Raw genomic sequence first — 21,938 nt, 5'->3', positions numbered from 1 at the left:
TCCACAAATGTATATTTCATTATTTCTAATAATAAAATTTATTATTATTTTTGAAAGGTCGCCTCTTACTCAAAAATAATTGCCCAGTTCGGAAATTCATGAATAATAAAGCTTTTTTCAAATTTCAAGTATTATAATCAGGGAAAATGACACGTATATTGAGTAGACACTTTATGACAAGGTTCACATCGAACAACCTCAAGCTAGAGATACGAAATGTGCAAAAGGTAGCAGGGGAAGGGACAGACAAAGTCCACGAAAAATATGGTGAGAATTGACTTAGAATTTAAGTGTTCCTTACAGAAAAATCTAAAATCTAAACCAAATTACTGCACATGCAATTGCTCCCCTAACACCCCAACCATATGTTAACACCTTAGTATCCACCACGAGGCGTGCAACAACAAAAAAATTAGTCTGTAAAACTGTTAACTACACCACCCCCGAAGGAAGGTGCATAAGAAGCTGTCCTCCCAAAGCGCTGCAAATGAACAAAATCGAGCATAAGGAAAGGATAAAGCGACCGAAGACACATATCCACACGCATACACAATGTGAATACAAGAGCAGAAGAATGCACACCTTTTAACGTAGTAGTAACAAAAATCGGCCAATATGAATGTTTGAACAATTTCTGAGATGAGAACCATTGAAGGCCATAGTCCATAACCTAATGCCACAAGCAGGTGACCACGACTGTCCAAAACCTGGCAAAGACAAATGGGAAATACTGATGGCAATGCTACAGCTAGATGACCAGATGTACTCCTCCTTATTAATCCTAAAAGTTGCCTTATAAATTGGATTTAGGATTTAATAAGGTGGATCTTAACAAGAGGAAATGTTTGTAACTTTTAACTACCATCACAGGGGTCAACATTATGATAATTATATATACGATTTCTGATTCAAAAAATACTTCTTGTAGATAACATAAGCATATTATTTCAACCAATCTATTTCCGTATTAGGATCACAAGACCATTAAACACTGGAGTTATGAAAATTTTAAAATGGATCTTGCATATACATACTCGGTAAATATGATCATACTCATGCTCCCATTGAACACCTTCAAACCTCACTTACAAGATAAAATTAATAATGGATTTTAGAATCTTGATTAGGCAATGAATGGTTGTTTGCATTCTTCACTTAACAGACTAGAGAATTCTTAAAGCAATTGTGCATGTTAAATTTTGCGAATCAAACCTGGAGAACCCAATGAGCACAGCTCAGAAACCTCGCAACACCCAGTGCAAATACATAATTAGCTGTAAATGGTTCCACAATCTGTCATTGAGAATTTACAATGTTATACAAGTACATGCACAACAAATAGCCAAATTTAAGGCAGTATCATGCATGTAATACTGCAACATTTAAGTTAAATCTACCTTGGTGTTTTGCATTACGCGAAGTTGGGGTAGCACAGAAACAGCTTCCAGGTAGACACAGAAAGCCCAAGCAATCCTGTTGGCGAAGAGATGCGATGTCGATGGATGTACTAGTAAAGCTAAGACTGCACAAGGAAGCAACTGCAAAGACGTATAAGCTGTTAAAAATCAACTTCAATTCTGATTTCTGTTTCAACTACATATTGAAGTTAGAAATCAGAAAATATATTTCGGAAGATTTGACAACATTATATATTCCTATATCGTTTAATTATGATTAGATTATAGCACAAAAAGATCTCCAACAGCATCTATCCCTAGATATGTTAGCTATATAAAGTGGTCAAGATTCTATCCACATTGAGAGAGGACAATACAATTTAGCCATTTTAAGTCGTGTCACGAATGTGGACCTTTATGATTGAACTACTTAAATCTTGTGTTAGATTGATTCTTTCTTTACTATATTTCTACTACTTTTAAAACTCAATAAAAACCAACAGTATAGTGATTTGACTTTCAAATAACTCTTGATCATGGTATATTAACTTCCATAAAACTGAGACACAAGCTCAAAGCCACAGAAGAAAAGGATGGCATTGTTCACGTGTAAAACTCACCACATAATATAGAGCTAAATTGTCTTTATCCTCCATGTAACTCGACCTCAGTTTAAAACGAATCATATAAAAAACCCACAAGGTTGTGGCCAGTGTAGCCAAGTCAAGCACCGTGTGTATATCATATTCCATAACAAAACTGCAATACAATCTAACAGCCAGAAATATAGCTGTTAACTCCTGGGATTTCAGTGAAATCCCTGCCAAATTTTCCACAAAAACTAGACAATATGAGTATCAGAGAGAGACCATAATGCAGATTAAAGAGCATAATAGAAATGGACATTTACTTTTTGTGGTAAAAAAAGATCATAAATAGCACACATGTTCTTCCGGTACGAGTGAAATATGTATACCAAGAAATACACCATGACACAACAAGAGCTGATAAAAACCCATCGTCTCTAGTTCCCATCACCCACACTGATAGAGAGGTATGAGATAATCAATCAAACATAATCGGACAAAAGGCCATTAAAAGAACAACAGTCTCTGTTCGCACAACAATCCAAGTTCTCTAAATTATAAACACATGATTTTTAAGATTTGCAGTCTTTACTTCCATAATTTTTAACATCCCAATTTATAACGAATAGAGGATGCAAAAAAATGTGGTCGTTAGTTACATCACGTGACCAATATTTACATCCAAGTTACTGCCCACTGAAAGACGAAAATAACAAAGCGACACAAGGACAACTGATTGAAGCTGTAAATCATTTAGCAATTATAGCAGCCCAAAATAAGGGCGAACCTCAATTTCAAAATTCAGGAACTCGTGATCAGAAATGCCAGAAAAGAAAATAAATTTTAAGAGAAATTAGAGTGTTTTCCTCCTTGAAATCGAATGGCGCTTGTTAGCGCACAACTAGCCCCCAATACAATACTTTTTCCAAGTAAAGGGGAAAAAGAGCATCTTTTACCTTCCAATTCGAAATACCACAAAATGAATTAAAACAGTGGCAAGATTTCCGAAGAAAACCAAAACCCGTCAAAAGTTCAGCTATACTCCAATTTCATATACCGTAATGGAAACATAATCACCCGTGATCAGTAAGGTCCAAAACATTTTCACCCATCGATCAATCCCACCAAAATTAAATCCTAAAAACAGCAATCCCACACCAACAAACACGTAAATCATAAAACCCACACAAAAAAGAACCCATTACCAGCGCAAGTCTTCTCCTTCATAAGTTTATAAATAAGAACCAAGATTCCAATCGAGTGAACCGCCTCAGCAGCTACGAAGAGGTTATCGTGATCGTGAACAAGTGCACGAAGGAGAACGAGCGCCACCATGCCGCTAACGACGGCGAGAAAAGCCTTAACCTTGGGCGGCTGCCGCCGCACCCAGGACCACACCGCTTTGAACGGCCTTCTCGTTGGCCTCATCTTCTTTGCGTATGTGCGCTTTTCGTGGGCTGTCTAAATTATAACATATAACGTAGAAATAGGAAAGAAATAATTTTGTTCAATGGAAAGTCTGTGAAAGCCTGCAAGAAGGAAAATGGGGTTCCTGAATCCTGAATTTGGTGAAGGTGTGAAAATACCAATAAAAATTAGAAAACAAAATCTAATTTTCACTTTAATTAAGTAAAAAAAAAATTTATTTCAATTAAGCTTCCAAATATTATATTGTTATGGCTTTTTTCGGAGTAAACACTTTAAATTCATCTTCAGTAAGCTTCCATATTTTTTCAAATATTTAGTTTTACATAGTTATTTTTTTGTTATTATGTTGCCATATTGTTGTTAATATAACTTAATGCGACTTACTTGTGATTTTGCTCTGATAACTCATAATTTAAGAGATGTCAAAACAAACTAACGAGACGACTGACTTGCAACTTGTCATAGCTTGTCATTAGGCGGGGCGACCTATTACTTTTTATTGTGGATATCGATAAAGTTGACTCGTATCAGAGATAAAGATTCATGAAACTGTCTCAAGAGACTTACTTTTGAAAAATTGTCAACCTAGTCCACTTATTTTATATGCACAATAAACCTAATCCATTTTGACACGTCTTCATAAAATAAGAAAAAAAAATTGGCCTATGAATTATTAAATGAAAGGGGGAAATGAATTAGAAAGTTGTAACTTAAAAAATCATTGAAATAAATTCAGCTTTTAAAAATAATTTTTTTTTACGTTTGGATAAATGTCAGAAAGTTCTTTTGTTTTTATTTTAAATAGAAGTAAAAAAAATACAAAAGCTAAAAATTATGGCTTATAAAAAAACTTAAATACCTGATTTTCTAAAATAGCTTTTGTAACCAAATAATATTTAATAATTTTTTTTTTAAAAAAAGTGATTTTGATCGTTTGACTTCACCAACCAAACGCACTAATTCAAGAAGTGCAAACAAAAAATTCACATAAAAAAATTATAAAATGTCCCTAAGAAAATAGAAATTATCCTCATGCTACAAATTATTTCAACATCATTCCAAAAACTAAAGTTTCACCTGTTTGAAAAATGGGAGGTAATGAATAAACCAAAGACGAATTAAGTTTCACGTTCAAGTAGTCCACGAGGCCGATCTTTTCAAGACGGGCTTCAGATGTTTGTCCTCCTCAAGCGCGATCATACCCAAATGAGATGGATCTTCGATCATCATTTTTGCAACCAAATAGCCAGCGATGGACCATGTTTGGTATTTTCGAGCCTGCTTTCCAATGTATCTACCAAGCTTTCCATCATAATATTCTGGCCAACCATCTTTCGAAAGCCTGGATTCAATAAGTTCAATGGCACGTCTAGCAATCTGGGGTCGTCCTGTCTTGATGCATGCTGCGGTGAGGAGCCATAAAAGCACTGTTTTCATAAAATGAGACACAAATTAGAAGATTGCCTTTCTTCTGCTTATTCAAGCTGGCAAGATGATTTTGATGTTGTAATGCGTTCAGTGAATAATGGCAGTGGTTGGTTAAGACGATGGGATTTCAAAGAATCGTGATTCACCTTGAGATCCAAAATAACTGAAGTTGAGCTTGGTCGAAAACATTGCAAGCCGAATTTGAACAAAAAGTCATGAGGCATACACAAGCTTCAATATATTTACTTACAACTAGTGAATAAATTAAACTAAGTGGCCTTTTGAGTTAGAGCCACAATTCAAGTTTTTGTTTTGATAAGATTATATATCAAACTGGAACATAACTTGAAAAGATGGAATTCGAGCACAAGCCGTAACCAAAATGGTTTTTGGTGTTCTTATACAAAAATTAATAGGCTTTGAGAAACTTGAGCTCAAACTCAAAAAAGGAAGAAAAAAAAAGCATGGTGTTTATTCAAAATAAGAGAGTACCTGGCCATGATCCACCATTGTGGTAACTCCATCTAGTATTTTTAGGATCACAACCCGTCACAATCCGCCATTCATGGCTCTCAATGGCGGGATAACAAACTTTAAGTGGCATATCTCCAACCAACTCCTCCCAACGTGATTCGATAAGATCCATAATTGCTGTAGCCTGCTCATGTGTCGCTAACGATGAAAGTATTGCAATACAATTGCCTAAACAGAACCAACGGAAATCCATTTTTGAAGGGCCGACATTCCCAATGAAGTAGCCTCCATTCATTGGCATGAAATCGAAAATCCATTCTGGCAGAGAATCAGGCATGACATTGAACTTGTTGACTGCTGTGTGGGAATACTCCTCGGTTTTAAATCGATATATATCATTAAGTTGTTTCATATCTAGCCAAAAGTAACTTCTCATGTGATAGCTCAAAGCATGTAGACGCTTAAAAATTCTTTCTAAGAATTCCTTCCCTTGAGCATCGTGTTTCAGTAAAACCAAGGCACATCTCAAAGCCATAAAGAAGAGAGTTTGAATCTCGATCGGATATCCATATACTCCCTACAAGTGCGTGTATTTGCAAGCAGTTATATAATTGGCAATCCTTAGGACAAAAAGACAGACAAATTCAACAAAGAAGAAATTATCGATCCTAAACTATTATACATTTTCTTGATTCAATCCAATTGCCATGGGAAAAGGCAAACTAAGAATAAAAGATACAACAACAAAAGAACTAATAAACTGCCAAATTCAAGATATAATGACGCTGTAACAATGAGCGATATTCCTGAATGCTGTATTGAGCTTCATTGTTTGCGTAAATCCACCAGATTTAACAATTTATCCCATGGACAGAAAACTCATATCACAATTAGTGACCTTCGTTATAAAAACGGTACTGGTTATGAGATTCTTCAAGATTTCTAAAGCAAATGAATATCAACAACTCGTATATACATGAAAAGAAACTAAGCTATGTCGATGATCACCATGAAACTAGATATTCAAGACATTAACCATATTTTGCCACGAAGTTCATGCTGCTAATTTTGAAGACAATAATTCTTATAAAACTGAAATGGGGAAAAAAGAAAAAAAAATCACAAAATTGACTTAATAAAGATAGGAAACTCACCATTCTACGATCAATCATGCAGCAGCCGTCAGCACAAAGGAGTGTTGGAAATGTATCAAATCCTTCTGAGAGGCATAAACTGAGTATCAGACGCATGCCTCTTTGGCATTCAGGCCTCTCAGCCAAGGAAGTGTCTCCAGTAGACTTGGTGTATGCCCTAAGTAAAATGATCCACCAAAAGCCAGAATCAACTGGAGCCACCCTTCCTATTGCACTCTCGCCAAAATCTGCTATCAATGTCTCAGTATTCCTGGCGGGATCGTGCAAGACTTTAAAACTAGCTGGCATCACGCCTTCCCCAAGTTGGAACCTATCGATTTTTTTCTCCCATGATTGTAGCCTAAGAGTTTTGAGGATAAAATTTTTACTATTTCAGGTTCTCCGTTCATTAGAAATGCCAGAGCGCTTGGAAAAAAATCCCTGACAAATACCTGCACATTAGAAAAATTAAGGAAAACCTTAACAAGTAGCTGGCGTTGGAACTTATAGATGGCTTGTTGCAACCTAGATGATCTTGTTTGTTTTATGGTAATGAATAAAAATGCTTAATATACAGATTGTTCATGCTTCTTCTCCGGCCAGCTGTGTCATGCTGAACCCAGAAAGTAAAAATCATGAAATTTAAAGAAATTAAACCTACAAATCCAACATAAATATTGCATTTGAGAGTAAATAGCGGGCGTAATCAACAAGAAAGTACCATGGTTTTTGCTGTTTACCTGATCATAGTTGAGTTTCTCATCAGAATTGTCTAATGCAGCAATTGTTCCAACAGGTTGGCCTCGGAAGTACACCAACGATCGCCTTAGATGTTCCCAAGCCTCCGCTATCATGGGGTTTGGCTCACAGCTCATCCCAAATCCATAATGGAACAACGGAGTCGTGTATCCGGACCTTCTAACAGGTGAAAATACACTGTCTACATTGTCAAAAGCTCGAATGAAGTTCTCTGCTCTAGAAGGGGGATGAGGCGAAAGTCCTATTGACAACTCAGTGAGAGACCGTTCATCAAATGATCGCTGTCTTTCTAAATTCAAATTTCGCGGCCGATCAGATAACTTTGAAAAATCAAAATCTTCCAACTCAACCACACTGCTTGATGAATCAACAGTCTTGATACAACCATTTTGTGATACATCGGAGGAAAGGTTGGACAATCGTGAAAGAGTAGACATTCTTGCAAGCTCTAAATACCTAATTAAAAGTTTTCCACTCGCAAGTTAAATTTCCAATCTAAATGCACATTTATCAAGATCCAACTAGGCATTACACAAATACTACTGTGCACTCCCCCCACCTGGCCGCCCCCACCACCCACAAGCAACACACACACACACACATCATGCAGTATCAAAAACAAGGACAAGTCAACCAAAAATCAATAACAAAAACCATGTTCCATCTCCTTAACAGAACACTTCATTTTAATCCGCTAAACTGTGATTAAAAATCGATGAATAAATGAAAGCAAAGTTAACCTATGGTTTACTTTTCAGAATGATCCACAACTATTTTCGTTTTCTTCTCGAACCCTCATTTACTTTCTCTTCCTCCGTACGGATTCTTTTTTAAATCGTAAACAAAAAGGTATGCAAATCCACATAATTAAGAAACGGCTAAATAAAACCCACCATCCTATATATCTCTCAGATTTCCGGGATAAGACTCGTCTACACATGCATGAACCAAAATCAATAAACAAATAGCACATGAACACGGCCAAAAAAATTTAAAGGAGAGAAACAAAAATAAAACCCACGTTAGTTCACTGATAATTACCTCGTTCGTATCCAACGATGAACTGATTCAATGAAAGAATACACAGATCACAGTTTGCCGGTCGAAACACCGTAATGTATTCAAAAATGTCAAGAAGGGTACGAAAGATATACGTGAAGAATACGAGGTTGGTCACATCAAAGACCACACGTTTAGTATTTGCGTGCGTTATAAAGCGTCACACACTACTTAACGGAGGAGGGTAGAGAACAGGAACGTGGGTATAGCGAACAAGAAATGCCGAACGGAATACTCTTCCTCGGGTGCGTGCACAAGCGCGTACGAATGAAAATTGACGGGCGAAATTGCATTGGGGCTCGAGCTTACCAGCAATAATGCGTAGGGATTGTGTCAGATTGTACACATGTTGCCTTCACAGAGCCCCTAAGGGGAAAAATGATTTCATATCGAGTCGGGATATAACGGAAGTGAACCGAATTCTTGAACCTTGATTAATTTATTATTGAACCGAATTTTGTTTAATCAATATATTCAGGTTCACAAATTTATTCAAGTTTTATCAAGTCTAAACCAACTTCATAAATATAAATTATAAATTTAAGTTTTCATTAAATTCAATAAAAAATAAGTTCTATATTTAAAGAAAAATATATTATTCTTATTAAAATTTATAAATTTAATAGATTTTTCTGTATATTTAATTAGTAAATATCTAATATGCTGGTCTCACGAATTTTTATTTGTGAGACGGGTCAATCTTACCGATATTCACAATTACTCTTAGCCTAAAAAGTAATAATTTCTCATGAATTACTCAAATAAGATATATATCTCACAAAATACGATCTGTGAGACCATCTCACACTGTGTAAAATCAGTAAATCAAATATCAAAACTATTATTTTTTCATCTGAGAGATGACTCGTGAACCTAGTAACAAACATGTTCACAGACTAATGAGCCAAATATTATAAAGTTTGAGCTTTGTTAGTTTATCTTAACGTACGAGTGTCATTAAACGAGCTGAAACGAGCTTTTATTGAATCGAGCTTCAAATAGCTAACAAACATTTTGGTTCATTTATATCTCTAATACTGAGTATATCTATATTTTGGATCTTATATGTCCCGTTAGGATGAAAGGATTTGGATTTACCACAAGTTTTTAAATCAAACCAAAATATTTGAAATGATGGATTTTAAATAATTAAGTTGGTGAATGAATTTGTAATTGAAACAAAAATTATAATTTGACAAAACAAAATATTTGAAATGTTTCTTTCTAATTTTCAGAGAAACGCATTCAATAGATTTGAAACAAAATATTTGAAATGTTTCTTTCTAATTTTCGGAGAAACGCATTCAATAGATTTGAGACAAATAAATACACCCAGTTGTTTAAATGTTGTGACATGCACATCTTTTATCAAAATTTATTTTATCGATACTAGCCATCTGACAATGCAATATGTGTGCGAAATGTATATTAATTTTAATTCGTAAATATATGAATTCTAGTAATTTTAAATATTGGAATTTAATGTCTTATGATAGCGGTTAAACAAAAATAATGGAAAAAAACAATAAGTAAAATAGGAATTGGATTATTATTATTATTATTAGGGTCTAAGAATATAGGGGGGGAAAACACACGACGGCTTTATTTTAGGTAAAAACTTGTGTGAGACAGTCTCACGAGTCATATTTTGTGAGATAAATATCTTATTTGGATCATCTATGAAAAGATATTATTATTTATGCTAAGAGTATTACTTTTTATTGTGAGTATCGGTAGTGTTGTCTCGTTTAACAGATAAAGATTCGTGAGACTGTCTCACAAGAGACCTACCTACTCTTATTTTATGCCATTTTAAATGTTAATGTATTATGATATCGATTAGATTGAAGCGTCGGCCTTTCTGGTTTAGGTGTGCCCTCCTCCAAATATTATGTATTTTAAGTTAACAAGAAACATAAGATGTGAGGGTGAAATACGATTTCCATGCCCCAAAGGACATTGTCGAATTTGGCTCATAGGAATATTTATCAAGGTGGAGCTAGCATGTCTAGAAGCTGGATGCAATTACAAGACATCCCTTTTAAGTTGAAGAGATGGAAGAGAGCTCTCTCGGAATTTCAATTCTTTGGGCAGTAATCTTGACTTCTTTGTTGACATCCCTTATAGTACCATTGTTGGTGATTTGAGATGAGTTCGGGTGCTGGTTGTCGTGGAGTAGACTTATTGTCAGAACCACGTTATATCATTGCCTTCTTTTGTTTCTTGGCTGAGTTTATGACATTGGTGAATTGCACATTCTGAATTGCATATTCTTAATTTTTATACATCAGTCTATCATTGTATATTTGTTATATCTTTCATACCGTTAAACTTAAAATTAAATTTAACTCCAATTTAATCGATTATAGCGAGTGAGGGATGATAAAATAAATAAATAAATAAGACGGATGATGCCCTCTAAATTTGATACATCTGGACGGATTCGAGCCCATTTCAAAAGAATCCCTAGCCCATATGACTCCTAGCCCTATTAGGAATCCGAGCTCACATCGAAATGAACTCCTAGCCCTATCAGGTATCCGAGCACATATTAAAACAATCTCTAGCTCATAATCCCTAGCCCACACTCTCTAACACTATCAGGGACCCTAGCCCACATTCCTTAGCATTATCGGGAGTCCAAGCCCACTCCATAGCACTTTCCAGAGTCCAATCTCACAACCCCTAGCACTGTCAAGAATCTGAGCCCACCAATGGGTCGGGAATTCTGAGCCCTGGCGCGACTGAATGATATGAAGATATTCTCATTAATAGATAAGAGTCCTCATAAATGCGGGATTCAGGTATATCTAATCAAGATAAAGCAAGAATCCTAGCTGCCATTGAGGTAGAGTTCTAGTGTTTGAAGTCTCTTATATCAAGTAGGACTCTATTTGAAACATCTTGTGCTACTAAAATACTACTAGACAATTTTCTTTTGAAACCGTTTTCGAAAATATATTTAAATGCATGCACATAATAACAACTGTCAATCGTACATTATAAAAATGTAAACGACTACCGGGTAAAAATACTGCAATTAAAAACAATTTAACATCCTCAAAACCCTACACTGTTGTTTAAAATAATACAAGTGTAACCTTCAAAATCCTGCTAAATCATCAACGTAGTAAAACAAACAATGTTCATCCATGACTCATAAACATATAGTCATCGGGTTTTCACGTGCACCCCCAGCTCAGCCTACTCAGTCTTCAACGCCTCCAGTCTCCTCAACCGAAGATCACCTGCATCAATCACACACACATGAACCATTGTAACAAATACATATATATATATATATATATATAAAACATGCTACAGTGAAATTTACTGTAATTAAAATAAATTTCATGATTTTAAAAGCATGAACTTAAACATATCAAGTCAAAGCATAAACGTGACCATAACATGTCTCATCATAACAACATATACGTGTTTATTTTCTTTATTTGAATTCAGATAATTAGTTGTGACTTTCGTATCAGCTCTATTCGATGGATCCATCTACGTATAACTGTAGTATCCAATGGCGGCGACATCAGCGACAGTATTATCCATCCACTGAGCATTGGCCTTACATGTCATCGTATTTATATTCGTATTAGTCACAACCAACACTCATCATTCAAAACATGTCATCATATTCACCACTCATGCATGTACATAAATTTCCTTAAAAATCAAGCATGCGATGTATTTTCATATTTACATAAAAAATTCATGATCATAATAACATATACCTTAAAAACATGTAGTTTTGTTATCAATGCACTATCAGGACTGCTAACTCGACTCGCGTGCAAAATGACCATTTTGCCCCTGGAAACCCTAATTGACCATTTTACTCCTGGACATCAGAATTTCGACCTGAAGCCAACCAAACATCTTAAAACACCTCAATACATTTATATAATCGTTTCTTAGATGTAAAGTCAAGCATGTTTCATAACTTACACGATTCGTTTTAAAACTTGGACCGGGGTCCCGGTTTTAACTTGAATCAACTCGGAACTTGACCAAACTTTCTCAAATTTTACCACAACTTATTCACACCCTAACAGCCCCTAAAAACACAATTCCAGCCATTTCGAACCCCTTAAAGCTCGCTGCTACCTGATGGAAATTTTCTGCACCCATAAGCCCTAACCCTAGTTGCACCATTGAACCAAATCTTCGACCCTACGCCTAACCGGCTTGGACCAGCCTCAAACCAACACTTCCTATTACCAAGATCAAGCCACTGACTCTCTCTTTGACCGACCAACCCATGCCTACAGCCCGCGTGCATGGTTCATTACAAACAACCCTACACGAGCCCCCTTCGAAACAAGCCCTCTCGATCTGTCCTCGGTTCATGACCAGCCACGCTTGGGCCTCCCTGGAATTGGACCCATAAAGGTCTGAACCATGGCCTGGTTCGGCCCTGTGCAGCCGTGCCCTTTCTTATTCACACGATCGGCCACTACAACCAAAGGAACACAATATCCGATCGCCCCCTAAACCATACGCTCCAGATATGAACTCGACACTTAATCCACTTCTAAACCTGTTGTATTTCGTCCCTTGCACGTCCAAGCCCTATCAGCCCCCTTCATTCACACATAAAACGCGAGTTTCAAGTCAATAATCATGCATGTTTTCGTGTAGAATTCGAGTACTTCAATGCAAAATGTTATATCTATATAATATCATGCAAAAACCATACAAAATACACATCATTATGTGATTGATGAGAAAAATGAGGTATAGGGCATGTCTTTGCGTATTTTTTTGTCGAAAACCTTGATAAAAATGCGTAGAACGGACACCAGAGAGACGAAGGAGAGTTCCTTTGAAAAATCTTGAGGAAAACCAAGAGGAAAAGCTGCTAACTTTTCGAAATGCTGCTGCTGGAGGTAATGAGAGGGGCGGCCAACATGTATCAATTAGGTTTGGGGTTTTAGTTGTAGGGTTTAAGTTATAATATTAACTGTTAATGAGCTTTTAATTTAAATTAAATAGGTTAAAAGGATTTTATGCCCATTAAGCAACAAAATAACCCCATTAAGCTCAAAAACATTCCCGAAAAATATTTCGTTTAGGTACGTTTTTGAAAGTTTCGAATATATCCGCTCTCCAAATCGAACTCGAACTAAAATTTTAATATCATCGATAACCAAATATTTTTTTTATGATAGGGGTCTCGTAGCTTGTGATCTCACTATCAGAACAATGACAAATCCATTAAATGTATTAATTGATGATCTACTTTCATTTTCGAAAGTTGTGGCATGTGGGTCAAAACAATTCTTTCAAGAAATTTTTTTACCCCGATCTTTTGTTTCTTATTCACCAGGAAAAAATTATAAGCAAAATATTTCATAAAAACAGCAAGACAAAACAAGAACTTAAAAACAAAACAAAAACAAAGCGAGAAAACCGATAGCTGATTTAGTGCTCCTAATCTTTTTCCGTTTATATTCACAAAGATAATTTATTCACAAAGTCTAAACACGGGAAATTAAGGAAGAAGATAATATGGACATGTGAAGACATTATGTCCATTTATACTAAACAAATCCATTTTGCTTGATTCTTGTTGATTTTATCCCATATTTTTCCAGAACATAAGAAATTTGCCCAATTTCCGAGCTCCAAATTTATAATTTCTTCTGCAAGAGGCATTGACTTGACTATACTAGTAATATGACCAATAAACTCATTCTATGTTGCCACGTATGCTGCTTTGTGGAATACGGATTCCTGATTTTTTTTCTTGTGCAATAAATACTTCTTCAAAATCTAACATTTAATAACACTGATAAGTGCAAGATTTGCAATTATTTATATTAGAATCCATTTTGAATTATGCTTGTTTCGAAAAGAATTATGTATTTTTGGTTTTTTTTGTTATCATTTCAGGAATGGATAAAATAGTGGGCACAAAACCAAGTGGACTAAAAAAACAGAGTAGTGCGCAGCCAAGAGCACACCACGGACAGAGGTGTGCACGCGGCCGTGCCACTTCACGCGTAGCCGCGCGCACATACACGCAAGTCATCGACCCGATAGGCGCACGCAGCGGCGCCACTTCTCGCGCGACTGTGCGCCCAGATACAACATGAAGACCCGAGAGCAGCGCGCGGCCGCGCCACTTCACGCGTAGCCTCGCGCGCGCAGCATCAAGCCACACGACAGAATTGTACGCGCAACCGCGCGAGATCATGCGCTTCCGCGCGCTCTGTGCGTTTAGAATATTATAAATTGCGCGAATTAGGTCAGAAACGGGAGTCAGCTGCCGTGAGAGAAATTGACACACGAGAGCCGCAGAACACACGCACAACCGGAAAGATGGACGAAGAGAGATCACGAAGACAAAGAACAACGAATCCGGGGATGGAGACGCCACTTCTGATTTTTCATCTCTTCTTCCGCTTCTTTATTTTACTGTGTTGTGATGTCTAAAACGTTGAACATGTCTTGTTTTCGCTTCGCTTTCGTGATGAACTAATTGTGCAGTCTAGAGAATGATGTAGCTTTGTGGATACGATAATTTGACGTGGTTATTTTATATGATTGAATTTCATTCTTATATTTAATTGTGTTTCTCTGTATTTATTTCACTGCAATTTACTGGCCATAAATTGTGTGTTGTTTGATTAATTCTATAACTCGGGAGAGGGACTAGGATTATAGATCATTATAAACACATCGTTGAATGTTTATATCGTTCGGAAGGCGTATAACTTTAGCGAGGTTTAGGTAAGAACATCGTTTGCATTTATCAAGTAAACTTAGATTTTATTAGGATAATTGAATCGAAGTTTGATGGATACAATTTATTTGTCACTTGGGAAAGAGGGAATAACATAATTTAGTGTTCTTGGCCATTAAACAACTGGAATTCATGAATATAAATTTAATTGAGAATAATTGTCGTGGAAACTTGGTGAAATCATTTCTCTAGATATTTTCTCTAATTGTTATTCTTCAACCCGGTGATTAGATTAATTCTTTGTTTTCGTTTAATTCGTTCAAACAAACCAATCTAGTCATTGATTTTTCTAAATAAAATCTTGACTATTTTAATTACGAGCATTGATATATATTTTATTTACGCTCCTCGTGGGATCCACATTTGCACTCAAAAATACATTTTATTATAACTTGACGTCGTGCGCTTGCGAGCAATCAAGAAAACACGCAACAAACACCACATTAAAAATCTCATTTACAAAGAGATATTCTTTAAAAGCAAATGAATTGTAATAGAATTTACCTGTTTACGAAAATTATCCACGAAGTATCTTACACAATATGCATGAAGACTTCCGGTAAATATATCGGGGGTTGTCTTAACAAGAACACTAAGAATGTAAACTGTGAGAAAGCTATACAATTTTGGGAAACTCGTCAATTTCAAACACAACAATTCTCAATTAGCATCGTTCTCTGTCTCAACTACCACAAATGCTAAAGATAAAAGGCCATCATTAGCATCTGTTGTCATAATACTTGGTAAGAATCCTTTGAATTTATTTTTTGTGTCTTCCATGCATCTAAAAAAATCAGTGGTCAGCATCACTTAATAAATCCAACAATATTCTAACTGCCTCGCCAAATTCATTAATATCACTTTTAAATCTCCAAACCGGAAAGTATTGGATCTTTCAGCTTGAATTGAGACAGAGAGAAATGACATCCTCATTCTGTCTGTAGAAAACAATAAAATAATTAATGCCTGGTGATCTTTTTAATTTTGTAGATGTATTGTTTTTTCCCAATAAATATTAACCGTACATTCATACGTCAAATCAATATATTCACAAAATTATAGACATCAGCATTAAATATTTTATTGTTTTCTACTGACAATGAGAAAATACATTTTGATATAAAGATATATATAATAATGTTGTTTTATCTTTATAAACATATGATTAATTAATTTTTTTGGGAACGTTTTCCAATATATATATATATAAACATATCAAAATGATAGATTCATCCGATCTATAATTGTCATGAAAAGCAATATTTTTTACCATAATTTCATGTAAACATATAAAAAGCAAGGGCGATAAAGCCTTTCTTTCTAAAATATTGAAAGAAATAATTTAATTTTTTAGTAAAGTTTGGATTGTAAAATTAGATATGAAAGAATTTTTTAATATACTGGTATAAATAAAAATTTAGAGAGAAATATCAAAATACCTTCAATATCGTGATGTATGCCTATAAAATCCTTTATTAATGTTTCTTAAACAGAAAGCATTGCCTATTACTATATAATTTTGGATAATTATAGGTTTCTGTACTTATTATCATCTGCTTTAAATTAGTGTCTTAATATTTCATTTTAAGGATATTGGATTAAATGTGGGCGTCCAATTAATTCTCACACACGCACAATATAGTAACACAAGTTGAACTAGCTAGCCAATCCAAGCAGATAACCTAACTACTTAGGTACACCATATCAGGGGCGAATCTAGGATTTCGACACTGGAGGGCCGCTTAGTTTATTTTGCGACGGTTTTCTCAACGACCGTCGCTATATGGCGACGGTTATAAGAAACCGTCGCGGATTTTGCGACGGTTTTCGTCACAACCGTCGCTAAGCCAAAAAAAAAAGGGATCAGGTTTCGAAATCGGGCGGAGCAAACATTATAATTGACTTTAGCCACTGAGATACATGGACGTATCATTCATTTTGAGGGGCCATATATATATATATCTGTTTATATATTTAGTTTAAAAAATTAATATATACTAAATTTTTTTTAAAATTTTTTGGGGGGTTCGTGGCCCCCGTTCGCCCTACACTAAATCCCGTTCGCCCTACACTAAATCCGCCCCTGCACCATATAGTATTAATCTTGAGAATTGAAAACCCTAGGTTACATTTTGTGGAGATTGAATTAATTTCAAAAGCAAGATCTAGAGTTATCATCCACGGTTAATTTTTTTTTTCTTGGGTGTAATTGTTTGATGCAAGTGACCCAATTTTTTTTACAAAAATTTATATGTAAATTTTGTATAATTTTGGAATAATATGATATTAGCTCGGTAGATCAATTTAAAATATTAAAAGATTTTAGAGTTTAAAATTCTAGCCCATGACAGAGCCATATTTATGGCTCTGCCACTTTGTGTGTGTGTGTGTGTCATACGTTATTCATTATCTCATCCATCGAACCTAACGATTATAAATAGGTATATGCGAAGTTCAAATTCAACCCTAACTATGGTGTGTGTGTGTGTGTGTTTTAAGTTAGTTTTTGAAACCACTCACTACAAGAAAAACGCCCAACGACAACGCGTCTACGACAACAGTTTTTTTTAAAAAACCGTCGTCGTATAGTTTTTAACAACGGTTTTAGTTTCTAACCAGATCCCACGCAAACTCTCTATAAATATCTCCATTTTCTTTCCATTTTCCCCCACAATACTTAAAATTTTTATCTCTTACACAATTTTATCACTTCACACAACACTTAAATTTTTTTTCAATACTTTATAATATTTAAAATTTTTCTCTCTTACACAATTTTATCACTTGACACAACACTTCAAATTTTCTCACTACTTCATAACACATAATTTTTTTTTCTCATACACAATTTTTATCACTTTACACAGCACTTAAAATTTTTCTCACTACTTCATAACACATAAAATTTTTCTCACTTCTTCATAACACTTAAAATTTATCTCTCTTACACGATTTTAGTTTCAATTGTTAGTTTCTTTTAGATTTATTAAATTATTAAACAATTTTTTTTTATTTTTCGAAACAATTTAGCGACGAAAATAATGATACAAGACCGTCGCTAATATTAGCGACGGTTATCATACAAAGACCGTCGCTAAATTAGCGAAAGTTGACTTAACCGTCGCTAATTAGCGACGGTTTGGTGTAAAACCGTTGCTAAAATTATTAGGGACGGTGTTGAAAAATCGTCGCAAATTCTACCTACCACAACGGGTAAAAACCATTGTCGTTGAACGGACTTTCAACAACACCCTCAGTTACAACAGTTTTAAAAAGGCTACGACAACGGATTTTATCCACAATTTAGCTAAACAAGATAAAATTTTTAAAACTGTTGAAAACCGTCGCAAATTCTACCTACCACAACGGGTAAAAACTGTTTTTCTTGTAGTGACTAGGTATCCACAACTTAGCTAAACAATTTTTCAACCCTGTGTGATGTCTTTTGGAATGGAATGCATCACTATTTTTTATTCAAGTACTGCGCGATAATGCCCTAGCAATGAACACCCATTCCCTTCAAGATTTCAGTGTCCATTTTTAAGTGTCTTTAAGAGAGTTGGGAAGTAGGTTTACAGGTAGAAAGGACGAAAGGAGCAGTTGAACCTCATTCAATGAGCATAATAAAGGCCATTGCATGTGCCCACATTTTCCTGCTAAATCCTCTTCATTTAAACATATAAATTCCATTCTTTTTCTTCTAATTATTCGAAAACTATGATGTTTAATCTCTAAAAATATACAAAATCGCCAGTCATTATAATTCACGAGTCTGCCAACTAATACATATATTTTTCTTCTTCCGAGTTATGATCAATGGGACCTAAACTCATGTGACACCATTAATATATGTCCGTGTTATTTTAATTTTTTTAAAAAATAACATATATTTCCCCAAGGATATGTGGTCTATATAACCAAGAACTCAGTTCTGCAAACCTGCATTCAGGAAAATATACAGCTGTAACCATTCAAATGAGAGCTTGTGAAAGAGCCTGTTGGGGCATTTTCTTGGTATGTCTATCATTTGCAGTGAGTTTATGCAGTACTGCAGATGAACAGACAGTGGCAGTGGAAGTCGTAGGGACTGCAGAATGTGCTGATTGCAAGACATACAACATTAAATCCACTCAGGCATTTTCAGGTATTAACTCTTGCATACCTTTCTGACACAATCCATGCACAGGAAATTTTGAGTTATAATTTCTTCTAAATGTTCGATAATATATATATATATATATATATATTTAATTCAGTCATATAACTTTTGGATTTTCGATTCATTATATAGAGTTTATATAAAATTCATGTTGAATTTATCCGTCTTATATGATATATGTAATATGATCTTACGCTATATATATTAAATATTGTGAACATTTTCTGGAGTTTTATATACTAATCTCTCGGTAAATCAGGGAGTTGAGTATAATATATAATACTGATCATGGTAACATTTATTTTAATATTTCAAATACAAATTATACATATAATATAATTTTTGTATTTGATGATTAATTATATGGTTTTTTCTTTCGTTCGATTGGATTTTCTCATGCAACGGTGTGATTTACACTTTTCGAAATTGAAAAATTCGTGAGAATTTTATTATTATTATTATTATTGTTGTTGTTATTATTATTCATAATCTTGAGTTATTGTCTGATCTTCACCGGAAACCTAATATATTTTCAATTTTTTTTTAATAATAGAAATCAATTTGTAAAGAGAATTGATGTTAAAAGGATATTTAAGCAACGTTGCATGCAGGGCTTCGTGTGAGCGTGGACTGCAAGCTAGAAAATGGCGAAACCAAAAGAATGGGCGACGCTGATATCCAAAAAAACGGCAAATTCAAGATCTCAATCTCACACGAACCCAACCAGAACTGTTACGTCCAGATCCACAGCGCCGCCGCCGTGCCCTGCCCCTCCCACGGCGGCCTCGATGCCTCCAAGATCGTGCTCAAATCCCAAACCAACGGCGCTAAAACCTTCAGCCTATCCACAAATCTGCAGTTCACCACCGCCCCGTGTGCTTCCAAAACCTTCTCGTCCTACTTCCACCAGCCACCTCTCCCCCCGCTGAGCCCCCACCCGTGGCTCAAAAGCTACCATTCTTGGCCTCCTCTCCCCCCACTCAGCCCCCACCCATGGCTCAAAAGCTATCATTGGCCTCCACTTCCCCCACTAAGCCCCCACCCATGGCTCAAAGGCTCCCATTCTTTGCCGCCTCTTTCCCCGTTTCCGCCGCTTCCTCCTCTCTTCCACCACAAGCAACCACCGGCTCCCGTCATCTACACGCCGCCGGTAGTCCAACCACTCCCTCCACTGCCCCCGGTCTACACGCCAAAGCCATCGGTTCCGGTCTACAAGCCAAAGCCACCAGTCTACAAGCCAAAGCCTTCGGTTCCGGTCTACAAGCCAAAGCCACCAGTTCCTGTCGTCTATAAGCCAAAGCCACCAGTCTCCAAGCCGGCTCCTGAATTCAAGCCACTTCCTCCGGCTGTTCCATCGTACAAGCCTCCATGCCCGCCGCTCCCTAAGCTTCCTCCTTTGCCTAAGTTTCCTCCAAAGTACTTCCACCATCCTAAATATGGATTTAATTTCCCACCACTGCCCCCTCACCATCCTTAAAACTTTTCTCGAATCCGATTTAAAGGATGTTGGCAATGTTGTTTGATTGATTTAAAAGGGTTTAAGTGAGAAATTGAACTAGGTTGCAGCTTTATGGATAAAGGCTCTCATGTTTGATCACGAGAGAAAAGTTATATTGAAGACTAAAGAATGTGTTTTGTTGTGGTTCAATTCGTAAGTTGTGTACGTACAGTCTTATATTTTTGTTCTGTTTTGCTTTGAAAATCAGATTCAATTCCTTGTACATTTCTTGAAAAAGTCCTTCTATTTCACGCACGAACTATTTATTATTTGATATGGTTTTGGTTTTGTAAATTATTTTGTGTTTTGGTTTATGATTTCTTTTATTAAGTACTGACATAATACTGGACATATCAATATTTTTCGAGTAAGTCAAAATATAACCTCATTTATATTTATAAGATCAAGACACGTACATAATAAGCAAATTCAGTGGGATGTATTCAATTCAGAGTTTTAATTACTTTTTCCAATAATAGACTTTTATGAATTTGATAGATTTTTATTTATTTTTACAGAATCTCACAGATTTATAAACGAATTTATTTGGATTCGTGTAGATTTTTTTATAAGATTTTTATAGAATTTAAAATATTTGTACTTAATTATAATATATTATTTTTATTAATTTATTTGAACTAATAATTAATTAACCTATATAACATATTCTGTTTGAAATAATTTTTCACTATTTATATTAATAAATGAATTTATTTATTTAAAGTTAGATCATTTAATCCTTATATGTGTATATATGTGGGTTTGTATGCATGCTTGTAAATTTTTTAAAATACATCAATTGATTAATCTCTGTAACTTTGTTTTTAAATTGATAATATGCATGTGAAAAGAATATTTATGTGTATATAATTTTGTATAAAAATATCATAGCTTACGTATTAATTAAAATTGAAAATGTTAAAATAAATTTAAAAATTATGGTTGTTGCGAGCTATTCAATTATTAAGAATTAAGCGATATTTTTTTGGATCATCTTTATTATTATTGCATATTACATTAATTTGTATAAATCATAAATTAAAAATCAAAAATCAATTATGGAATTCAAAATTTCATATGATATTAAAATAAAAAATTATTAAATGAAAAAATGAAAAATTAAAATAGGAAAGATGAAAATATATATAGAGATAAAATTCCAAAATTTGAGAGAGTGATGGAGATAGATGAGAGGAGAGAAGATAAGATAAGAAAAGAGATGATGTGAAGCGTCACAGAGATAAATAAATAGATTGTGT

At 35.0% G+C, this 21,938-nt stretch overlaps 2 protein-coding genes and 1 pseudogene across 2 annotated transcripts; 1 reads left to right on the top strand and 2 right to left on the bottom strand.

The window, feature by feature from the left end:
* Positions 1-256: 256 nt before the first annotated feature.
* LOC140827027 (uncharacterized) lies at positions 257-3,559 on the bottom strand. Its single transcript, XM_073189607.1, has 6 exons — positions 3,190-3,559; positions 2,018-2,217; positions 1,398-1,538; positions 1,213-1,293; positions 583-707; positions 257-481 (listed from the first exon to the last, which is right to left on the bottom strand). The coding sequence occupies exons 1-6, from the start codon at positions 3,410-3,412 to the stop codon at positions 433-435; spliced, it is 819 nt and encodes a 272-aa protein (XP_073045708.1). The 5' UTR covers positions 3,413-3,559; the 3' UTR covers positions 257-432.
* Positions 3,560-4,373: 814 nt separating this feature from the next.
* On the bottom strand, positions 4,374-8,607 carry LOC140827026 (probable alkaline/neutral invertase B; annotated as a pseudogene).
* A 10,314-nt stretch (positions 8,608-18,921) lies between these two features.
* On the top strand, positions 18,922-20,963 carry LOC140827025 (uncharacterized). The gene is made up of 2 exons (XM_073189606.1): positions 18,922-19,166; positions 19,793-20,963. Exons 1-2 carry the CDS (start codon positions 18,998-19,000, stop codon positions 20,656-20,658), a joined length of 1,035 nt encoding a protein of 344 aa, XP_073045707.1. The 5' UTR covers positions 18,922-18,997; the 3' UTR covers positions 20,659-20,963.
* The last annotated feature ends 975 nt before the right edge of the window (positions 20,964-21,938 follow it).

The sequence above is a fragment of the Primulina eburnea genome, chromosome 3 (genome assembly GCF_022965805.1).
Source record: "Primulina eburnea isolate SZY01 chromosome 3, ASM2296580v1, whole genome shotgun sequence".
Taxonomy (NCBI): Eukaryota; Viridiplantae; Streptophyta; class Magnoliopsida; order Lamiales; family Gesneriaceae; genus Primulina; species Primulina eburnea.
This window is presented reverse-complemented; position numbering and strand designations above follow the sequence as displayed.

What these genes read in the sequence shown, in the direction of transcription:
- LOC140827027 (XM_073189607.1), bottom strand. Translation starts at nt 3,412, where the DNA reads ATGAGGCCAACGAGAAGGCCGTTCAAAGCGGTGTGGTCCTGGGTGCGG. An exon ending in GAAGGAGAAGACTTGCGCTG is followed by an intron (nt 2,218 to 3,189) that starts GTAATGGGTTCT and finishes AAAATTTGGCAG; the next exon opens with GGATTTCACTGAAATCCCAG. An exon ending in GTGCTCATTGGGTTCTCCAG is followed by an intron (nt 708 to 1,212) that starts GTTTGATTCGCA and finishes TGTCTTTGCCAG; the next exon opens with GTTTTGGACAGTCGTGGTCA.
- LOC140827025 (XM_073189606.1), top strand. Translation starts at nt 18,998, where the DNA reads ATGAGAGCTTGTGAAAGAGCCTGTTGGGGCATTTTCTTGGTATGTCTA. An exon ending in ATCCACTCAGGCATTTTCAG is followed by an intron (nt 19,167 to 19,792) that starts GTATTAACTCTT and finishes CGTTGCATGCAG; the next exon opens with GGCTTCGTGTGAGCGTGGAC.